Source organism: Equus przewalskii, chromosome 9 (genome assembly GCF_037783145.1).
Source record: "Equus przewalskii isolate Varuska chromosome 9, EquPr2, whole genome shotgun sequence".
NCBI classification, from domain to species: Eukaryota; Metazoa; Chordata; class Mammalia; order Perissodactyla; family Equidae; genus Equus; species Equus przewalskii.
Window position 1 is genome coordinate 10,635,382 of NC_091839.1, and position 18,351 is coordinate 10,653,732.

The window sequence follows — 18,351 nt, forward strand, 5'->3', positions numbered from 1 at the left end:
GCTTCCGGCTACGGACTACATTTCCCAGAAGCCCCAGGGGCAGAGTTAGCCGCGACCCAGGGCCCTCTGCCTGTGTTCTGGGTGTTCAGCTGCCGCAGGTGAATTGGCCGCAGCCGCAGCGGGGGAAGAGGTGGGTGCTAGGTGAGGCGGCGCCCGCCTCGTGGGGGTGGAGGTGGGGACGGGCTGCTGCCCAAAGTCTGGAGCCCGGGGCGCGTCGTGCCTGGAGCCGCAGGCCTGTGCGCGCGTGAGGAGCAGGCGGGGGGGGGGGGGGGGGGGGGGTGTGATTGAGTGTGACGGGGGGCGGGGGTGTGTGTGATTGAGTGTGACAGGGGGTGTGTGTGTGATTGAGTGTGACAGGCGGGGTGTGTGTGTGGGATTGAATGTGACAGGCGGGGTGTGTGTGTGATTGAGTGTGACAGGCGGGGCGTGTGTGTGATTGAGTGTGACAGGCGGGGTGTGTGTGAGATTGAGTGTGACAGGCGAGTGTGTGTGGTTGTCCTACTGTTACCACATATGTTGAACCAGTTTGCTTCCAGATTTTAAAATATTTTAAAATTGGACTTAGATTTATTGTATACTTAAGACTATGGAATTAATGCTCATTTTTTGCAAAAAGCATCAGTTATTCAGTTATGTTGCATGAGAGACTTATGAAGAAGAAAGTTAAAATAGCCTCAGCATCACTATTAATCTTTTGGGGAGGCGTAATTCCGCAGAATTTTTCTGTGCACCTCCATATGTATGGGGGGGTGGTGTGTGTTTCTGCAGAATAGAAATTGTACTAATTGTACTAATTGAACATACAAAGGACAGACACTTGCCAAATCCTGTTTAGAAAAAGTAATTCTACCTAACCATAGGTTTCTCATACTTCCATGAATATAGGAGGAAGAAGAAAGTGCCAATAAACCCCTGTAATTGGATAAACCTTCCCGGTATTTACCCCTTTTAGGGTTATACGAATCACTTGAGAGAATTATTATGGCAAAATTTATCAAATAAGATAGGCCTTCAAGATTACACTTTTTTTAGATTAAGGCTGCATTCACAGGACATAGCAATACCCTCTCCTACCCAAGTACCTTTTGAAGCTCCCTTATGCAAAGAACATTTTGTAAGACAGATTTGTAATAGTAGAACGCAGAATAAGACGGTAATAACTGTAAATATTCATGTATTCATGCAAATCTTTCCATCGGACAGGAGAATAAGGTTGAACCTCTTATTAAAGTTCTCCTTTTTGATGCCTCATTAGATCCTCTTGGCTAGTTTTATGTTGAAGAAGGATGTCCTCTCTTTGACAACTGTGGGGAGAAGGCGAGATTTCCTGCTTAGCTTTCTGAGAGTCTCTTTTGCCACTGTTAAAAATAATTTCACTTCTAAAGCTTGGCTCTGAAATATTTTAAATGTCATTATAAAACAGAGTAGACATGAGACTCAAATTTGACTGCAAAAAAAGAAGCAGTAAAAAATAATTTTATTTAGTAAGAGTGGAATAAAGGACGTGGAATGTCCTTTATGTTAATAATACTATCTGACTCTTATTAAGGAATTACATGTCATTAAGCGGTATATATGTAATAACTCAGTCTTCGTGACAACTGGATGACATAGGTGCTGTTCTTAACCCTAGTTTATCAGTAAACTAACTGAAAAGTTAGTGCCTGTCACATTCTGAAAGTCTAACAACAGAGTCTGTTATTAATGAAATTACAATCGCTCCCATAATCTTACATCTTTTTAAATTTGCTTGTATCAGTCAGTAATTCACCGTGAATGTCTTTCTCCAACAATATATATGGGCCAATGTAATCCGTATGAATAAGGCCTTAGTGTGCCATCATAACTGACCATAATTTGTATCACCTGTTGACTCCTGTGGCTGTTTATATTTGTAATATTTGCTTATTCTGAGTTGTTACATGATAAACATCTTATGTCTATATCTTAATGTGCTTTTATAGCCATTTCCTAAAATTCCTGGAATTTTAGTCAGATATCAGACATAAGGAGGGGCCGGCTAGGTGGCATAGTGGTTAAGTTTCTTCTGCACTCTGCTTTGGTGGCCTGGGGTTTGCAGGTTCGGATCCTGGACATGGACCTAGCACTGCTGGTCAAGCCATGCTGTGGCAGCATCCCACATAAAGTAGAGGAAGATTGGCACAGATGTCAGCTCAGTGACAATCTTCCTCACCAAAAAAAAAAAAAAATCAGACATAAGGACACATAGTATGCTGGGTCTTATGATAGAACTGTATTCTGAACTCAGGGGAACTCTGTGGCAATAAATGGATTTTATGCTTCATACCAGTGCTGCCATACCACATACAGATATATGTTCTCTATCTCTATTCTCCAGTATGGTAGCTGCTAGCCACATGAGGCTACTGAGCACCTGAAATGTGGCTAGTGCCACTGAGGAACTGAACTTTTAATTTTCTTTAATTTTCCTTAATTTCAGTTGGGTTTATCTAGCCCCGTGCGCCTCTTGGCCCTCATATTGGATAGCACAACTTCATACCTCGCAGTTTTTATTCTGACGATGTTAGATTGAAAGTGAGATTAATGGGATGAGATTATTCAGCAGCAGTTTGGAGGGTCTCGGCGCTGAAAGAGCAGTTTCAGAGTAAAATAAACTGCCCGGAACACATCTGTCAGGAGCACGTGAAAGGAAGCCTCGTGGAGGCCAGGATCTGTCCCTACGAGACACTGCCGTACATTCATAGACAGGACGTATACAAAAAATCAGAGAGCGGTTCAGGTGGGAGGAGCTAATGGAGAAAAAGACGTTCAATAAAAATATAACAGCTGAGTTTAGATTGTCTTGAGCTTTTTCTCCAAGTTAAGAGAATTGTTTAAAAGAGGAAGAGCTTTCTCTGAAAAAAAAAAAAATGAAAGAAATACATATATATGCCTCTGTGTATATTTAAAATTGTTTTAAAAATTATGGATTATACTTAAGCAAAAAGAATATCAAAAATATGTAGATCAGCAGTTTGGATATAGGGATATATAACTTTCTGGACTTTTCTCTGTCTTGATGTCTGCCTGTCTGTCTTTCACTCTTTCTTTCTTTTTTTTTTTCAAGATTTTATTTTTTTCCTTTTTCTCCCCAAAGCCCCCCGGTACATAGTTGTGTATTCTTCGTTGTGGGTCCTTCTAGTTGTGGCATGTGGGACGCTGCCTCAGCGTGGTTTGTTGAGCAGTGCCATGTCCGCGCCCAGGATTCGAACCAACGAAACACTGGGCCGCCTGCAGCGGAGCGCGCGAACTTAACCACTCGGCCACGGGGCCAGCCCCGTCTTGCACTCTTTCTTTCTTTCTATATACGTGTGTGTGTATTTTTCACAAATGTAATCATATTGTATATTCTGTTTTTTTAAGCTGATTTTTCTGTTTAGAATATATCCTGAATATTTTCTATATCCTTTAAATATTTTCTCCAGTTTAGCACAGTACTTAATATCTACTTAATAGTTCATTACCTAGATGGTCTGTCATTTACGTAACCAGTGAGCTAGTGCTGGACTCAGAATGCTGACCACTCCCTTCTCTGCATACATCTTAATACACATTTACAGTCATTTTCTTTGGACAGAGTCTCAGAAATAGGTTGGTTAAATTCCTTCACATTCTTCTATATGCCCTCCTGAAAGGTTGCACACATCCACACCAGCTACAAAATATCCATTTCCCCGGGACCTCGTTCATAAGGCATAGCATCAGTCTTCTAAATCTGCCAGTTTAAGAACTGTCAACTCACATTTCCTTATTTCTTTAACAAGTATCTCCCGAATGGTATTGAAACTTAGTAACTTTGGTGGAGGGTATGTTGTTATTTCTTAGCGCATTACCTGTGCTCAAGTTTCACTCAGAGGAAGAAATCCTCGGATTCAGAGGAAGAAGCCAGAGTTGAGAGAGAATTGGCTCGAATTCACACCTCTGCAGCCTTGATGTTGAGAGATGGGGGTGGTCGGTGACTTCCTGCAGGAAAGCAGACAGATGATCCTGCTTAGGAAATAGGGGTTGGTTGGGAACAGAGCCCAGAGGGTGCTGGGAGCTGTAGTTCTGGCCAGGGAAGGAGCTCACGTGGGCAAGTGCATTTTGCAGTGGGAAATGTCACCTGCTCTTTTCTGCCTGTGTGTCTGCGGAGTCCAGATACATACCTGAGCCATCAAAGACATTTGGACTTGGATGGGGCGGCCTCCTCTCGGCTCTAGAGGGTGGATGTGGATGGAAGAGGGTCTGCTCAGGGCAGGACTCGACAGTTTGGTCCCAGCTACAGATCAGCATCATCAGAAATTGGGGTGGGCCAGAGACCCTTCTGCTGGAGTTCCTGGTCTGGCTTCATGCAGGCTGCCTCTGCTCTGTGTCTATACTCGCGCAGGTGGTTCCCCGTGGCCTAGGGAGAGTTTGGCTTTATCCAAACTCCCTCTTATCTCTCCTGATTGGTATATGAGGCATTGGGGGGATGGAAGTAGAAAGAAGGCAAAACACAGTAATATTACCTTAAGTCGCTTTGGGATTTCTGAGACACGCCTGGTCTCAAAGCCTCTCGTCCCTCCCCCAGCCCTGGCTTCTCTGGACTCTGCTTCTTCTCCGGAGGAAGCCCAAAGAGGACTGACAGTTCTTGCAGTTCTAGAACTATGGATCATGTAAGTTTGCATTTCTCCTCCTTGAAATGATGTGGTTTTGAGTTCCTGTGAGCATTTTCATGACCCTGAGACCTCCTTCCTGACACAACCCTATTGCGGAACCTGCTCCCTGTTCCAGTCCAAGTGAAGGGTGCCGCCACACAACCTAGCATGCTCCTCGTTCGCCCCTCTTGCCTCTTACCTGTGTTCACCTGCCCGTCACCTCTGCATGTGCCCAGTCTCTCTCAGGAGCATTGATGGAGCAGTGAAAGGTGAAGTCCCTTGAGGGAACTATTTGAACTTCCCTCCTTAGAGTCATGATTCCGTGACGCAGAGATGATGGTCCCATTAGCCTCCTGAGTTTTGCAGGTTGATGAGATGGAAGTCAGTGTCGAGTGTCTGCATGTGGTGAGAGCGCATACCTTGAGAGGCTTAGAAACTGGATTGGAGTGTGAGGCCTGCATATGGGGACGTCAGGGATCGAGCCGGGGGGTCCCCAGAGGGACGAACAACCAGACCAAGTCGGTTTTGTGATTGGGGAGGTTATGCTGGTCTCCAATGATGTCATTGTCATTGTGGATCATCCTACATCAGCATCCTCTGGCTCAGGATCCAGACAAGTGTTCCTGAGGGACGGTGGTGGGAGCAGGTAGGAAGACCCTCCGGATCCCTAATGAGGGATGAAAATAGGCTCACAGGATTGGGGGAGACCACAGACATTTTGTCCAACCTAAATGCCTAAAGATGAAAAAAGGATTAGTCTGGTATATCCACAAGATGGATGACTAGCCAGCCAATAAATAAATTAGCTCAAGACTTTGTCACCTTACAACAAGGGAGAATGCTTGGGACGTTATCTCGCATAATGGTGAACCTGAGTTTTGATGAAATCAAATGTCAGTCAAGTCCTATTTTCTAAGACAGAGATTTCAGAGTAGTTTTGGGGAAAAACAATTCATTACTTCTCTTTTTTGAATTCCTTGAAAGGAAAAATAGAGTGGAACTCACATTTATTCAGAACTTAAAATGCAGGCAGAGTGCTTATTTAGATGGTTTCATTTCACTGGGAAACTTTGCTTATTTTATTCATTTTATTTTATTCATTTATTCATTTTATTCATTTATTTTATTCATTTATTCATCCAGACCCTTGGATGTTATGGTATCCCACGGTATACAGACATTTTGTTTGTCCCAGCAGTGTTCTTTAAAAGCATGTAGGTACCCCACTTTAGAAAGACTAATTTCTTTATTCTTTCCTACATGTCACAGGCTTGACCCCCAGTTTACTTGCTATGTTGCCACTTTCCTGCAGTTTTCCACCTGGAAAATACAATTAAAATACGTGTAAAACAATGTTTGTAATACGTGGGTCTGTCATTTCAGATGTCCTTGGCGTTCGGGGACGTGGCCATAGACCTCTCTCAGGAGGAGTGGGCGTGCCTGGACCCCGCGCAGAGGGCCTTGTACAGGGACGTGATGCTGGAGAACTACAGGAACCTGGCCTCGTTGGGTAAGGATGTCTGTGCAGATAATTCACAGTCTGCTTCTGGAATGTCAGTTTTCTCCTTTGTTGAATTTCAGAGGTCTGTTTTGAGAAACCAGCTGAATTTCTGCCCAGTTTGGAAAGAAATGGCTCGGGCATTATTGCACTGGAAATGGACACCTGCATTCAGCGCCTTCATCTTCCCCATCCCTGAGTGACTTTCGCTCTTCCCTCTGCCCCTTCCTGCAATTGCCTGTTTTTCCAAGTGATTCCCAGATTTGGGTTCTACAGCATTTTCAGAGAAGCCGGGTTTCATATAATGTCTACGCTCGGAATTTCTATAGCTGCTCTGGGTTCACGTCGGGCTCGTCTGCAGAGAGATGAGCTGGTCTCCGGGTTCTGGCTTTCTGTGATCATCAGAAGAGCCTCTGCGGTTTATATGGTGGTGGGTTGTGTTAACAATATCCACTTAAAATTCAGGCAAACACATCCCATTCTAGAAGAGACATGTTCCCTTTAACCTACTTTATGATTGAAAGTTCTAGTCTGTGAATTTTGCTTTGGCACTGAAAGAATTTTGAGGAAGAATCTGGATGTGTTTTGGGAAACTCAGTATTTTTCTTTCAACACAATAGTAACAACAACAAAAATAATACTATGTACTGGGTATCCTTTTAAATCCTTGCAAATATTGATTCATTTAATTCTCCTAACAGCTCTGTGAATTAGATAATATCAGCCGCATTTTTCATTTGATAAGAGTACAGCACACGGAGGGTAAGTGACTTTTCAAGGTCACACTGCTGGTAGGTGGCAGAGGATTTGAACCCAGGCTGAAGAGCTCCAGAGTCTGTTCTCAACCCTGGTCTATACGCCTTTAAAAGCAGAGCAGACCTTTGCCCTCCCCATCTGGCCTGTTTAGTCCTATGATCATGAGTCCATCTAAATGTCAATATTCTTCAGGGACCTTTTTCATTTCCTCAAGTACCATTTTAACCTACAGTTTAATATAAATATAACCAAGTCTGAATTAAGTCATTTTGAGCTCACTGTTTTTAATTTTTGTTCTTGTTCTAAATCATGTGCATTTCTGTCTTATGAGCAGGATGGTCCATTCCTAAGCCAGATGTGATCACTTTCCTGGAGCAAGACAAAGAGCCCTGGATGGTAACAAGGGAAGGGACAAGAAGCTGGTGCTCAGGTGAGTGGCGGCAGATCAGGCAGGGGGACGCCACCCCAGGTTAGAGCACACCACCTCAGGGGAGGCACGCCCCTGAGAGGCTGTCTGCAGAGCTCCCTTCAAAGGCCCAAGGCCTGTGCAGAAAAGGCCTGAGACCTGGAAAACACTAAGGTCCTCTCAAGAGGAGCTACCAAAGGCACTTCCGCTTCACTCCTAGTGCTCTGCTCCTTGTTTCTCTTCTGTTTCCCTCCTCCCACTGCAAAGAGGGGATTGTTTTCTTTCATCCCCATTGACAACCATTTTACCTATCTTTCCAAGTCCTCTTGTACAGTTACACTTATATTCGTTTCTCCATTACTTAAAATTATTGTATTCAACACAAATTTCCTGTTTACTTGAAACCAGGCACTGTGCTAGAGTCTAGGCGCTATTGACACAGGTTCCTGCTGTCATGGAGGTGTCGATATTGTAGTAACGGGGATGCGTAATTAACAAACAGACAGATAAGGTAATATTAGGTTGTGATATGTGTTGTGAAGAAAATTAAGCAGAGGAAGGAGACAGAATGCTGGAGGGTCATGGGGCTGATTGAGATGCTCTCAACAAAGGCTGTTCTGAGCAGAGACACAAAGTAAGGCCTCAGGCCACATGAATGTTGAGGAGGAGCATTCCAGGCAGAGGAAACAGCCAGTGGAGAGGTGGAGATCATCTGTGTTTATTCCCCAACCAGATTATACAGCCGATTTGCACATTCTTGTACCATCACTTGTGTGCTCGTATGTTTTCATTTCTCTCGGGAATATGTAGAAGTGGAATTGGTGAGTACGGGGCAGGTGCATTTTCTTAATCATATGTATTGAGGCATAATTTAGATAATATAAAATGCATCCATTTTCAGGGCCAAGTACGATAACTTTTTAAAAGTTTCATTAATGTATCAGTGGCATACAATAAACTGGGCATATTTAAAGTGTACAATTTGATAAGTTGACAGATGTATGTTGTGAAACTATTACACAATCAACATAATAAACAGATCCATTACCTGCAAAAATAGTCCCTTCCTCCTGCTGCTGTCCGCCCTCTCCGGGCAACCACCCGTCTGCTTTCTGTCACTGTGGATTAGTTTGCATTTTCTAGGATTTTGTATAAATGGAATCATACAGTGATTTTTTTGGTTTAGCTTCCTTCCCTCAGCATGATTATTTTAAGATTCATTCACGTTGTTGTATGTATCAATAGTTCATCCTTTTTTTATTGCCGAGTATTTTATTGTGTGGATATGCCACAATTTGTTTATCTGTTTACCTGTTGATGGACATTGAATTATTTCCAGTTTGGGAGTATTATATAAATAAAGCTAATATAAACGTTCACCTACAAGTCTTTGTATAGATATATGCTTTCATTTATCTTGGGTAAATATCTGGGGAGGAATGGGTAGATCATTCAGTAAATATATGTTTAAAGTTTTAAGAAACTGCCACACTGTTTTCCAAAGTGGTTGTACCATTTTACTTGCCCAGCAGAAGAAGAGGAGAATTCTGTTTCTTCCACATCCTTGCCAGCACTTGGTGTAGTCAGTCTTGTTAATTTTAGCAATACTAATCGGTGTGCAGGGGTATCATATTGTGGTTTTGATTTTCATTTCTCGAATGCCTAATGATGTTGAGCAACTTTTCATGGCTTAATTTCTTCTCATTCATATATCTTCTTTCGTGAAGGTTATTAGAATCTTTTGCCCGTTTTCTAATTGAGTTGTTCGTTTCCTTATTGTTGAGTTTTGAGAATCCCTTATGTATTCTGGATACAAGTCCTTTGTCAGATGTATGATTTGCAAATATTTCCTCCCATTATGTGGCTTGTCGTTTCATTCTCTGAACAGCGTCTTTTGAACGGCGTCAGCTCTTCATTTGATTAAGTCCAATTTCTCACTTTTTTCTTGTATGGATTGTGCTTTCAGTATCATATCTAAGGAATCTTTGCCAAACCCAAGGTTACAAAGCTATTCTCCTATGTTTTCTTGTAGAATTCTTATGGTTTTAGGTTTTTACATTTGTGTGTCAATTGTACACAGACTCTTCCAGAAACTTGAAGAGGAGGGAATATTTTCCAGCTCATTCTACAAGGCCAGCCTTACTCTGATACCAAAACCAGACATAGACATTATGAGAAAGGAGACCTACAAATCAATATCCTTCATAAACACAGATGCGAAAATTCTAAACAGGTATAGGAAAATATACAGAACAACAAGTGAGAAAATTAGTGAGTCTGTGGCTGGGAAAAGCCACAGAACTAAGTGCTGGAATCTGGAGCCAAGAACGTGGACTGACTGAGATGTGGTCAGTCGGGCTGGCCTTTCTGAGGAAGTGACCTTTAACCTGAGGCCTGAAGAGTGAGAAGGAGCCGCCATACAAAGAACTAAAGTCAGAGAATTCCTGGGAGAGGGGGCAGCCTGTGAAAAGCCTTAAGATATAGAAAAAGTTGTGGCACATTATAGGATCCAAAAGGATGCATTGTGATAGGAGATTGAGAACAAAGATGACAGTGGCTTGAACAGGTCTTACAGATAAGCAAGATAATATGGTGGTAATATGTTTGTCTGTGGTAAGATGTTCAGATTTCATTCTAGGGGTAAAGAGAAACCTTTGGGAAAAGAATTAGGTACAGATCTGCATCAAAATCATCTGATGGAAAAGATTAAAAATGCGGCTATCCAGGACTGTTTCTATAGATTTTGATTCTGTCTGTCTGGGTTGGTGCCTGAACAGCAGCATACGGAAGGAACTCCCCTACGTCCATCCTAAGTTGGAGGACGCTGACTTGACTTGTTCCTCTAATCACCTGTTTTACCCTCTTTTAAAGTTACATCATTTTCTGAGGTCTTTCTGTCTTCTTTCAAATTGTATTACAATAACTTAGGGGTCTCTAAGCCAGGATCCAGCAAACGATGGCCTGGGGGCCAAGTATTTCACCATCACCTTTTGTATGGCTCACAGGCCAACACTGGGTTTTCTGTTTTTAAGTGGTTGAAAAAAAAATCAAAAGAAGAATATTTTTGTGACGCATAAACATTTTATGACATTCAAATTTCAGTGTCCATAAACAAAGTATTATAACACAACTGCACTCGTTAAATTACATATTGTCTATGGCTGCCTTTGTGCTGTAGCAGCAGGGCTGAGTAATTGTGACAAAGACCACATCCCCTACGAGGCCAGAAATTTTTACTATCTGGCCTTTCACAGAAAAAGTTTGCTGACTCCCGCTCTGTATCTTTACTTCTAATGTGTGTTATTTTTAGTTTATCTTTTATTTCTACTATGAGATGCAACTCCTCATTCCACCCCAACAGAGAAAAATTGCATTACAGCATTTGTTTCCTTTTTGCTTTTTTTTATTTTTTTCCAGATTTGGAGTCTAAGTATGTCACTGAGAAGTTATTTCCAGACAAGGATGTTTGTGAAATATATCTATCTCAATTGCAGACAGTGGAAAAAGGTAAAACCTACATCCATGAGGACACCATTTTCAGAAATGCTTTGCAGTGTAAACGTGAATTTGAGAGACGAGAACATCATCAGATGGGATGCGTCAGTCAAGTGATAATCCAAAAACATATATCTCTTCCTCTGCCTCAGAAAATTCATGCTGGAGAGAAATCGTACGAATGTAAGGAATGTAGGAAGGCTTTCAGACAACAGTCATACCTTATTCAACATCTGAGGATTCATACCGGTGAAAGACCCTATAAATGTAAGGAATGTGGGAAGGCCTTTTGTCGTGTGGGAGACCTTAGAGTACATCAGACAATTCATGCCGGGGAGAGACCCTATGAATGTAATGATTGTGGGAAGACCTTTAGACTTCATTACCACCTTACGGAACATCAGAGGATACATTCTGGTGTGAAACCCTATGAGTGTAAGGAATGTGGGAAGGCCTTTAGTCGTGTTAGAGACCTTAGAGTACATGAGACAATTCATGCTGGACAGAGGCCTTATGAATGTAAGGAATGCGGGAAGGCCTTTAGACTTCATTACCAACTGACTGAACATCAGAGAATTCACACTGGTGAGAGGCCTTATGAATGTAAGATCTGTGGAAAGACCTTTAGGGTACAACGACATATTAGTCAACATCAGAAAATTCATACTGGTGTAAAACCCTATAAATGTAATGAATGTGGGAAGGCCTTTAGTCATGGCTCATACCTTGTTCAACATCAGAAAATTCACACTGGTGAGAAACCCTATGAATGTAAAGAATGCGGTAAGTCCTTTAGTTTTCATGCAGAACTTACTCGACATCATCGAATTCATACTGGTGAGAAACCCTATGAATGTAAAGAATGTGGAAAAGCCTTTCGTCTTCAAACAGAACTTACCCGGCATCATAGAATTCATACTGGTGAGAAGCCCTATGAATGTAAGGAGTGTGGGAAGGCCTTTATTTGTGGCTATCAACTTACTTTACATCTGAGAGCTCATACTGGTGAGATCCCCTATGAATGTAAGGAATGTGGGAAAACCTTCAGTAGTCGCTATCATCTTACTCAACATCATAGAATTCATACTGGTGAGAAACCCTATGGATGTAAAGAATGTGGGAAAGCCTTTCGTCTTCAAGCAGAACTTACCCGACATCACAGAATTCATACTTGTGAGAAACCCTATGAATGTAAGGAATGTGGGAAGGCCTTTATTCGCAGCAACCAACTTATTTCACACCAGCGAATTCACACCAATGAGAATACTTATGAATGTAAGGAATGTGGGAAGATTTTCAGTCGTCGCTATAATCTCACTCAACATTATAAAATTCATACTGGAGAAAAACCCTATAAATGTAAAGAATGTGGAAAGGCCTTTCGCTTTCAAACAGAACTTACTCAGCATCACAGAATTCATACTGGCGAAAAACCCTATAAGTGTCAGGAATGTGGGAAAGCCTTTATTCGTAGCAATCATCTTACTCAACATCACAGAATTCATACTGGTGAGAAACCTTATGAATGTAAGGACTGTGGGAAGACCTTTAGTCGTCACTATCATCTTACTCAACACCACAGAATCCATACTGGTGAGAAACCCTACATATGTAATGAATGTGGGAATGCTTTCATTTGTAGTTATCAACTTACCTTACATCAAAGAATTCACACGGGTGAGATTCCATATGAATGTAAGGAATGTGGGAAGACCTTTAGTCGTCGGTATCATCTTACTCAACATTTTAGACTTCATACTGGTGAGAAACCTTACGGATGTAAAGAATGTGGGAACGCCTTTCGTCTTCAAGCAGAACTTACTCGACATCACACCGTTCATACCGGTGAGAAACCCTATAAATGTAAAGAATGTGGGAAGGCCTTTAGTGTTAATTCAGAACTGACTCGACATCACAGAATTCATACTGGTGAGAAACCCTATAAATGTAAAGAATGTGGGAAGGCCTTTAATCGTAGTGATCAACTTACTTTACATCAGAGAAATCATATTAGTGAGGATACTCTATGCATAATGTGAAGAAGATAGAATGGCCCTTAGAAAATGCCTTTTATAACAGTGAACTCATCATTTAAGAAATTTTTGACTTGTTAGGGGAATCCCTTTTGTTTCATGCTCAAAACTTAACAGCAATAGTTTTATACTATATATATTGATTGAAAGGGTTGATAGCATCACCCAGTCTTGGTGAAACATTAGCAGACTGATATTGCTACAGTGCATCTCAGACCAAGGCAAAGGATCTTCTCCCACCCCAACTTGGTTGTTGACCAACACTTCTATAAAATGCAATAAAATTGGATTATCAGAAAAATGAAATGGAAAGAAAAACAGATACATAATGAAAGCCCCCATTTTTTAATTATTGAATTTAATGGACATGAATTCGCTCTGTCAGATTGCTGGAAGGGTTTCTAAACATTTGCTCTCAGTATCTGTACCTTAACTCCTTGCAGACCAGAAGCAACCATCTGTGACCAGCCTCAGTACGTGGGCCACACTTTGTCTAGCATTGTAGCAGAGAATAATTCTGTTAATTCAGGGAGTGTGGGAAAAGACTTTAGCGACAGCACAGCTTTACTATAATTCTCATAATTCCACCTCCACCTGTGTGATATCTGGCAAAACACTTCTCCCCTCCGTGCCTCAGTTTTAAAATGGTGATAATAATACCTACCTAATAGTATTTTTTGTGAGAATGAAATGTTAATAAAAAATCCTTTAGAAAAGTATGTGTTCGATAAATATTATTGTTATTTTTATCATTACTGATATTATTAATGATTCACGTGAGAGGAAGACCCTACGAGTGTAAGGAATTTGTAAAAGTCTTCCATGACCTTTTACTCTTTACTTAAATTGAGATAATTAATTGTGGATAAAACCCAGTAAAAAGAAGTAAAATTCCGTTTCTAAAATCAGAACTCATCTCTGAAAACTACTGTGAGAGAGAAATCTCTAGAGTTGATAAGTGTGAGAATTATGAGTCAAGCTTTTGAAGAATCAAGGAGAGCTGTAATGCTTTTTCTTTTCATAATCCAAAAAGCAGACAAGTTAGTCTTCTTTTTTTTGCCCAAAATTCATGATAAATTAGAAACAACCAAAAGACCACTGTCCATTTGAAAACAATTAAAAAAAAAAAGTACAGTGAACACTGGGATGCCCTCTCTATATTCGGTGATTGTTAATATATTGTCACATTTGGTTTGCTTCTATATAATTTTTTACATATTTTTTTGCTATGGTGTTTGCATATAAATTGTAGACATCATGATATTTCACCTCTCTGTATCTAATCATGCAACTCCTAAGAATAAAGGGGGCCTCCTACTCAGTCACTGTATAACTTCATACTTATAAGGAAATTAATAATAATTCCATAATCTGTAATATTACAGATAGATACCAGTGCCTTAACCCAGCATGTCTGAGAGAATGTCTCTGGGAACCATGGTATTTAATGGTACTTGAAAAATGTTCTGTGGTCACAGGCTTATGAAGTTTTGAATATTAAATTTCTTCTAAGAAAATAATGCTTATTCTCAGGCTGTCAAAAGACTTAAGGGTCCTACACTAAGGAAAATTTTCTTGACTGTGTTTATCCCAGTGTATCTTAAACTTTACTAAGGAAGTCCCATTCACAATACCTAACACCTTTGGGATGGGAACCCACCAGAAAGGCTGCCCTAACCCAAAAAGAGTGACCTTCAGCAAGGACAATTCAGATAAAACAGCAGATGCTCAGCTATGTTGAGAAAGGACGTGTGTGGTGTATTCTCTGCTGCTCACGTCTTCCTCTGCACTCAGCTGCTTACCCTCTCAATGTAGGGCCGATATTTTTCTACAAAATTAAAAACCCGTTGGGCCCAGCTTTTTATATGAACATGCCATAATGTATTTAAACTTTCTCTTATTGTTTCATGTTCCAGTTTCAACAGTTTTTCCCTAGTTCAGATGTCCTTCAGTGAATATCCTTGTCTGTGGTCATTGGTTTGTGTTAGCTAGAATTTCTCTAATTGCATACATGTGGAAGTAGGATTGCTCATATGTCATATATTCTGTCAGTTATGTTAGATAGTGCTAAACTGATCACAGGTTATATACACTTCCCAGTCTGCTAGATATTGCCAAATTGTTCTCTTATACTCCTGTCAATACTCAGTTTGACAGGAATCCCCCTACCAAATTGAGTATTCCCATAGCATCACTTTAGATATATGTTTTAATATATATTTTCATAAATTTCAATTTTAGTTGAGCAGTTTTTCAAACATGTTTCTTGGCCAATCATCATTCCTTTACTTTGACTTTCCTAGTCTGGACTTTCTCCATTATTTTTGTTCTGGTTTTTCTTTTTTTTCCTAATCGACTTGCATGTCATTCTGGATTCTTCGTTCGCTATACTGATGCAATCATTTTCTCCTACATTCAATATAGCATTAGTTATCTATCTACCAAACACTCATTCTCTTTTTATGAGACAGATTTCTAGGTTATAAATTATATAACCTGAAAATAAAATTTTATTTATTTTCCAATATTCATTACTTTATTTACTTTTCTGATTGCAATAGCTAGACTCCTCAGAACAAGGTTGAATATTATGGTGATTCAGGCATCAATTTCTCCAAATTGAATGGAAAATTTTGTGATGTTTAATCATTTACTATAATGTTCACTCTTTATTTGAAGATAAATTCTCTTTGTTGCCTCTATATAATTTCCTTCAATATACGTAGGGGAGTGGAGGATGCCTACCTTGTCTGGTAGTGACTGCTGAATTTTGTCCAAGGCCATTTTGTTATCTGTTGGCCTAATCTTATATGTTTCTCCTTAAATTTATTGATATGTTGATTTGTACTTATTAATGTCTTGAACTTTAAATATTTTTTGTAATATACTGTGATTTTTGTCATATTTCTGTAGTCCATCTGGTAATATTTTAATTAGAATTTTTCCATCTGTGGTCCTAGGTGAGGCAGTATTATAGTTCCCCTTTTCTTTTATTGATAAGCTTTTAGAATTGTAATGAACTGTTCTTTGGAAACTAGAAACAACGTGTCTTTAAGATACAATGAATTTTTAAATATTAACTTTCTATTTCATGACCTTGCTAAATAAACTTAGTCCTAGAAGGATTTATTTTTTATAGATTATACTTAGAGTTTTCTATAAACACAATCAAGACATCTGTGAAGACAGTTCCTTTTTAATTTTTATTTCTTTTACTTGCCTTCTTGCACAAGCTAGGACAGCGTTGAACAGAAGCACTCAGAGAGGACCTTGTTTCTGACCTTAGGGAAAAGCATTCAGTGTTTTATCATAAAGTGTTATGTTAGCTGCTCATTTCCCATAAATATCCTTTGTCAGATTGGGAAAGTTGGTGTTGAATTTTGTCAAATACATAAAAAGCGACTACTGACATGATCTTTTGGTTTCTTTCCTTCTTTAATGTGGTGAATTACTTTGATTAATTTTAGAATGTCACACCAGCCTTGCATTCCTGGGTTATGCCCCACTTGGTCATGACTATATTGTCCTTTATATATATTGCTGAATTCTGTTTGCTAATTATTTTTTGGAGATTTTTGTGTGTATGTTTATTATTGATATTGGCCTAATTTTTAAAATATCTTTCTCAGGTTTTAGTATCAGTGTTAAGTTGATGTCATAAAGTGAGATGAGAAGTATCCCTTCTTTCTCTCTTTTCTGAAAGAGATATTGTAAAATTCATATTATTTCTTTCTTAAATCTTGGGTCAGACTGCCATTGAAACCATCTGAACCTGGAGTTTTCTTTGTGGGAAGGACTTATAGTTCAAGGACAATATACTCCCCTAAATTGAATTTTCATATCACAATTTGTTTATATCACAAACAAATGAAAATTAAATTTAAAAGAGAAAAGTTCCATTTAAAAAGAACATAAAATATGTAGGAATAAATTTAACAAAACACATGCAGGACCGCTACCTGAAAATTACACAGTTTTACTGACAGAAGCCAGAGAATATCTGAATACCTAAATAAATAAATGGAAAGACAGGCCGTAATCATGGATGAGAAGACCCAACAATGTTTAGAAGTCAGTTCTCAAATTGATCTATACATTCAGTGGAATCGAATCAAAATCCCAAAAGACATTTGTGTAGAAATTGCTAAGTTGATTATAAAACGTGGAAATACAAAGGACTCAGAATAGCTTAGATGATACTTCAAAGGAATTACAAAGCTGAGGGACTCGCACTACCTGAATTCAAGATTTACTGTGAAGCTAGAGTAATCAAGACAATGTGGTATTGGTATAAGGATAAACTAATAGATAAATTAAACAAAACCAAGAAATAGACCTACACTACTTATACAGTCATTTGCTTTTCCTAAAAAATTCCAAGGCAGTTCAATGAGAGACAGGAAAGTTCTTTCAACAAATGGTGCTGGAATAACTGAATAAATGTAGGGGGAAAGTTAACCTCAACCTATACCTTACACAATACACAAAAATTAAATTGAGGTGGATCACAGATATAAACAACTATAAAACTTCTAGAAGGTGGAACTTCAGTAAAACTAAACACTTCTCATCAAAAGATACCATTAAGACAAGGAAAATGAAGTCATAGGCTGGACTAAAATATTTGCAATACATATATCCAAAAAAAGACTTCTGTCTAGCCTATCTAAAGAACTCATACAACTTAACAGGATGAAAATTTAAAACAAATATGCGCAAAAGATGTGAACAGACACTTCACGAAAGAAGGTATACAAACAGCCAATAAACATGAGAAATCCACAGCTTGAGTGTTTCAACCGTGTTAGCTCGGGGTGAGGATGGGATGCAGATCAAGAGAGATCCTGGAAAGCGTTTTTGTTTATTACACTCTCAGGTCCCTGAGGAGAACACAGTGGGCCACGCAGGGTCACTCGGGAAGCACCAGGGTCACACACAAGGCAGAGGGAGAGGAGAACTGTGGGCAAGAACCTTTATTGTAGTTTCTGTGGGAAGAAATGACGAGGCAAGGTAGGCAGTCTTAGGATTTCTACTTTGAATAATTTCAGCAAGTTCGGGGAGTGGCCTGTGCCTGGTTGTCTGGTCCCGGCCTTAGGGGCAATCAGAGCAGGTGGCTAGTGGCCTGGAGTATGAGAGTCCAATAAGGGAGGTGGTTAGGGGTGTGCACTGAACCAGCTGCTCAAGAATAGGAACTGAACCGGCCTCTAGCCAGGGTCTAAATTCTGGGACAACATTTACAAAAACTAAATATTATTATGATGAGTCATCAAGAAAAATGCAAATTAAAATCACAATAAGCAATTACAACATACCTCCCAGAATGGTTAAAATTTAAAAGACTGGCAACATCAAACCTTCCCAAGGATGTGGAGCAAGTGGAACTTTCATATATTACTTACGGGAGGATAAAATGGTGCGACCAAATGAAAAACTATTTGGCAGTTCTTAGAAAGTTAAACATAGATCTACCCTAGGATCTAATAATTTCACTCCTGGGTATTTGTGCAAGAGAATTAAAAATATACA

The 18,351-nt window shown here is 39.8% G+C and overlaps 1 protein-coding gene across 4 annotated transcripts; it reads left to right on the forward strand.

Annotated features, from left to right (window-relative positions):
- Positions 1–15: 15 nt before the first annotated feature.
- ZNF546 (zinc finger protein 546) lies at positions 16–16,239 on the forward strand. Of its 4 annotated transcripts, XM_008532090.2 has the most exons (5): positions 33–130; positions 4,571–4,655; positions 6,021–6,147; positions 7,226–7,321; positions 10,715–16,239. In XM_008532090.2, exons 2-5 carry the CDS (start codon positions 4,647–4,649, stop codon positions 12,829–12,831), a joined length of 2,349 nt encoding a protein of 782 aa, XP_008530312.2. In that variant the 5' UTR covers positions 33–130; positions 4,571–4,646; the 3' UTR covers positions 12,832–16,239. The 4 variants fall into 4 exon arrangements, with proteins under 4 accessions (XP_070413860.1, XP_070413861.1, XP_008530312.2 ...); XM_070557759.1 differs by lacking the exon at positions 4,571–4,655 and having other exon boundaries at positions 16–130; XM_070557760.1 differs by lacking the exon at positions 4,571–4,655 and having other exon boundaries at positions 26–98.
- The last annotated feature ends 2,112 nt before the right edge of the window (positions 16,240–18,351 follow it).

Coding starts and splice junctions, on each gene's coding strand:
- ZNF546 (XM_008532090.2), top strand. Junction 6,148..7,225: donor CAGGAACCTGGCCTCGTTGG/GTAAGGATGTCT, acceptor TCTTATGAGCAG/GATGGTCCATTCCTAAGCCA. Junction 7,322..10,714: donor GACAAGAAGCTGGTGCTCAG/GTGAGTGGCGGC, acceptor ATTTTTTTCCAG/ATTTGGAGTCTAAGTATGTC.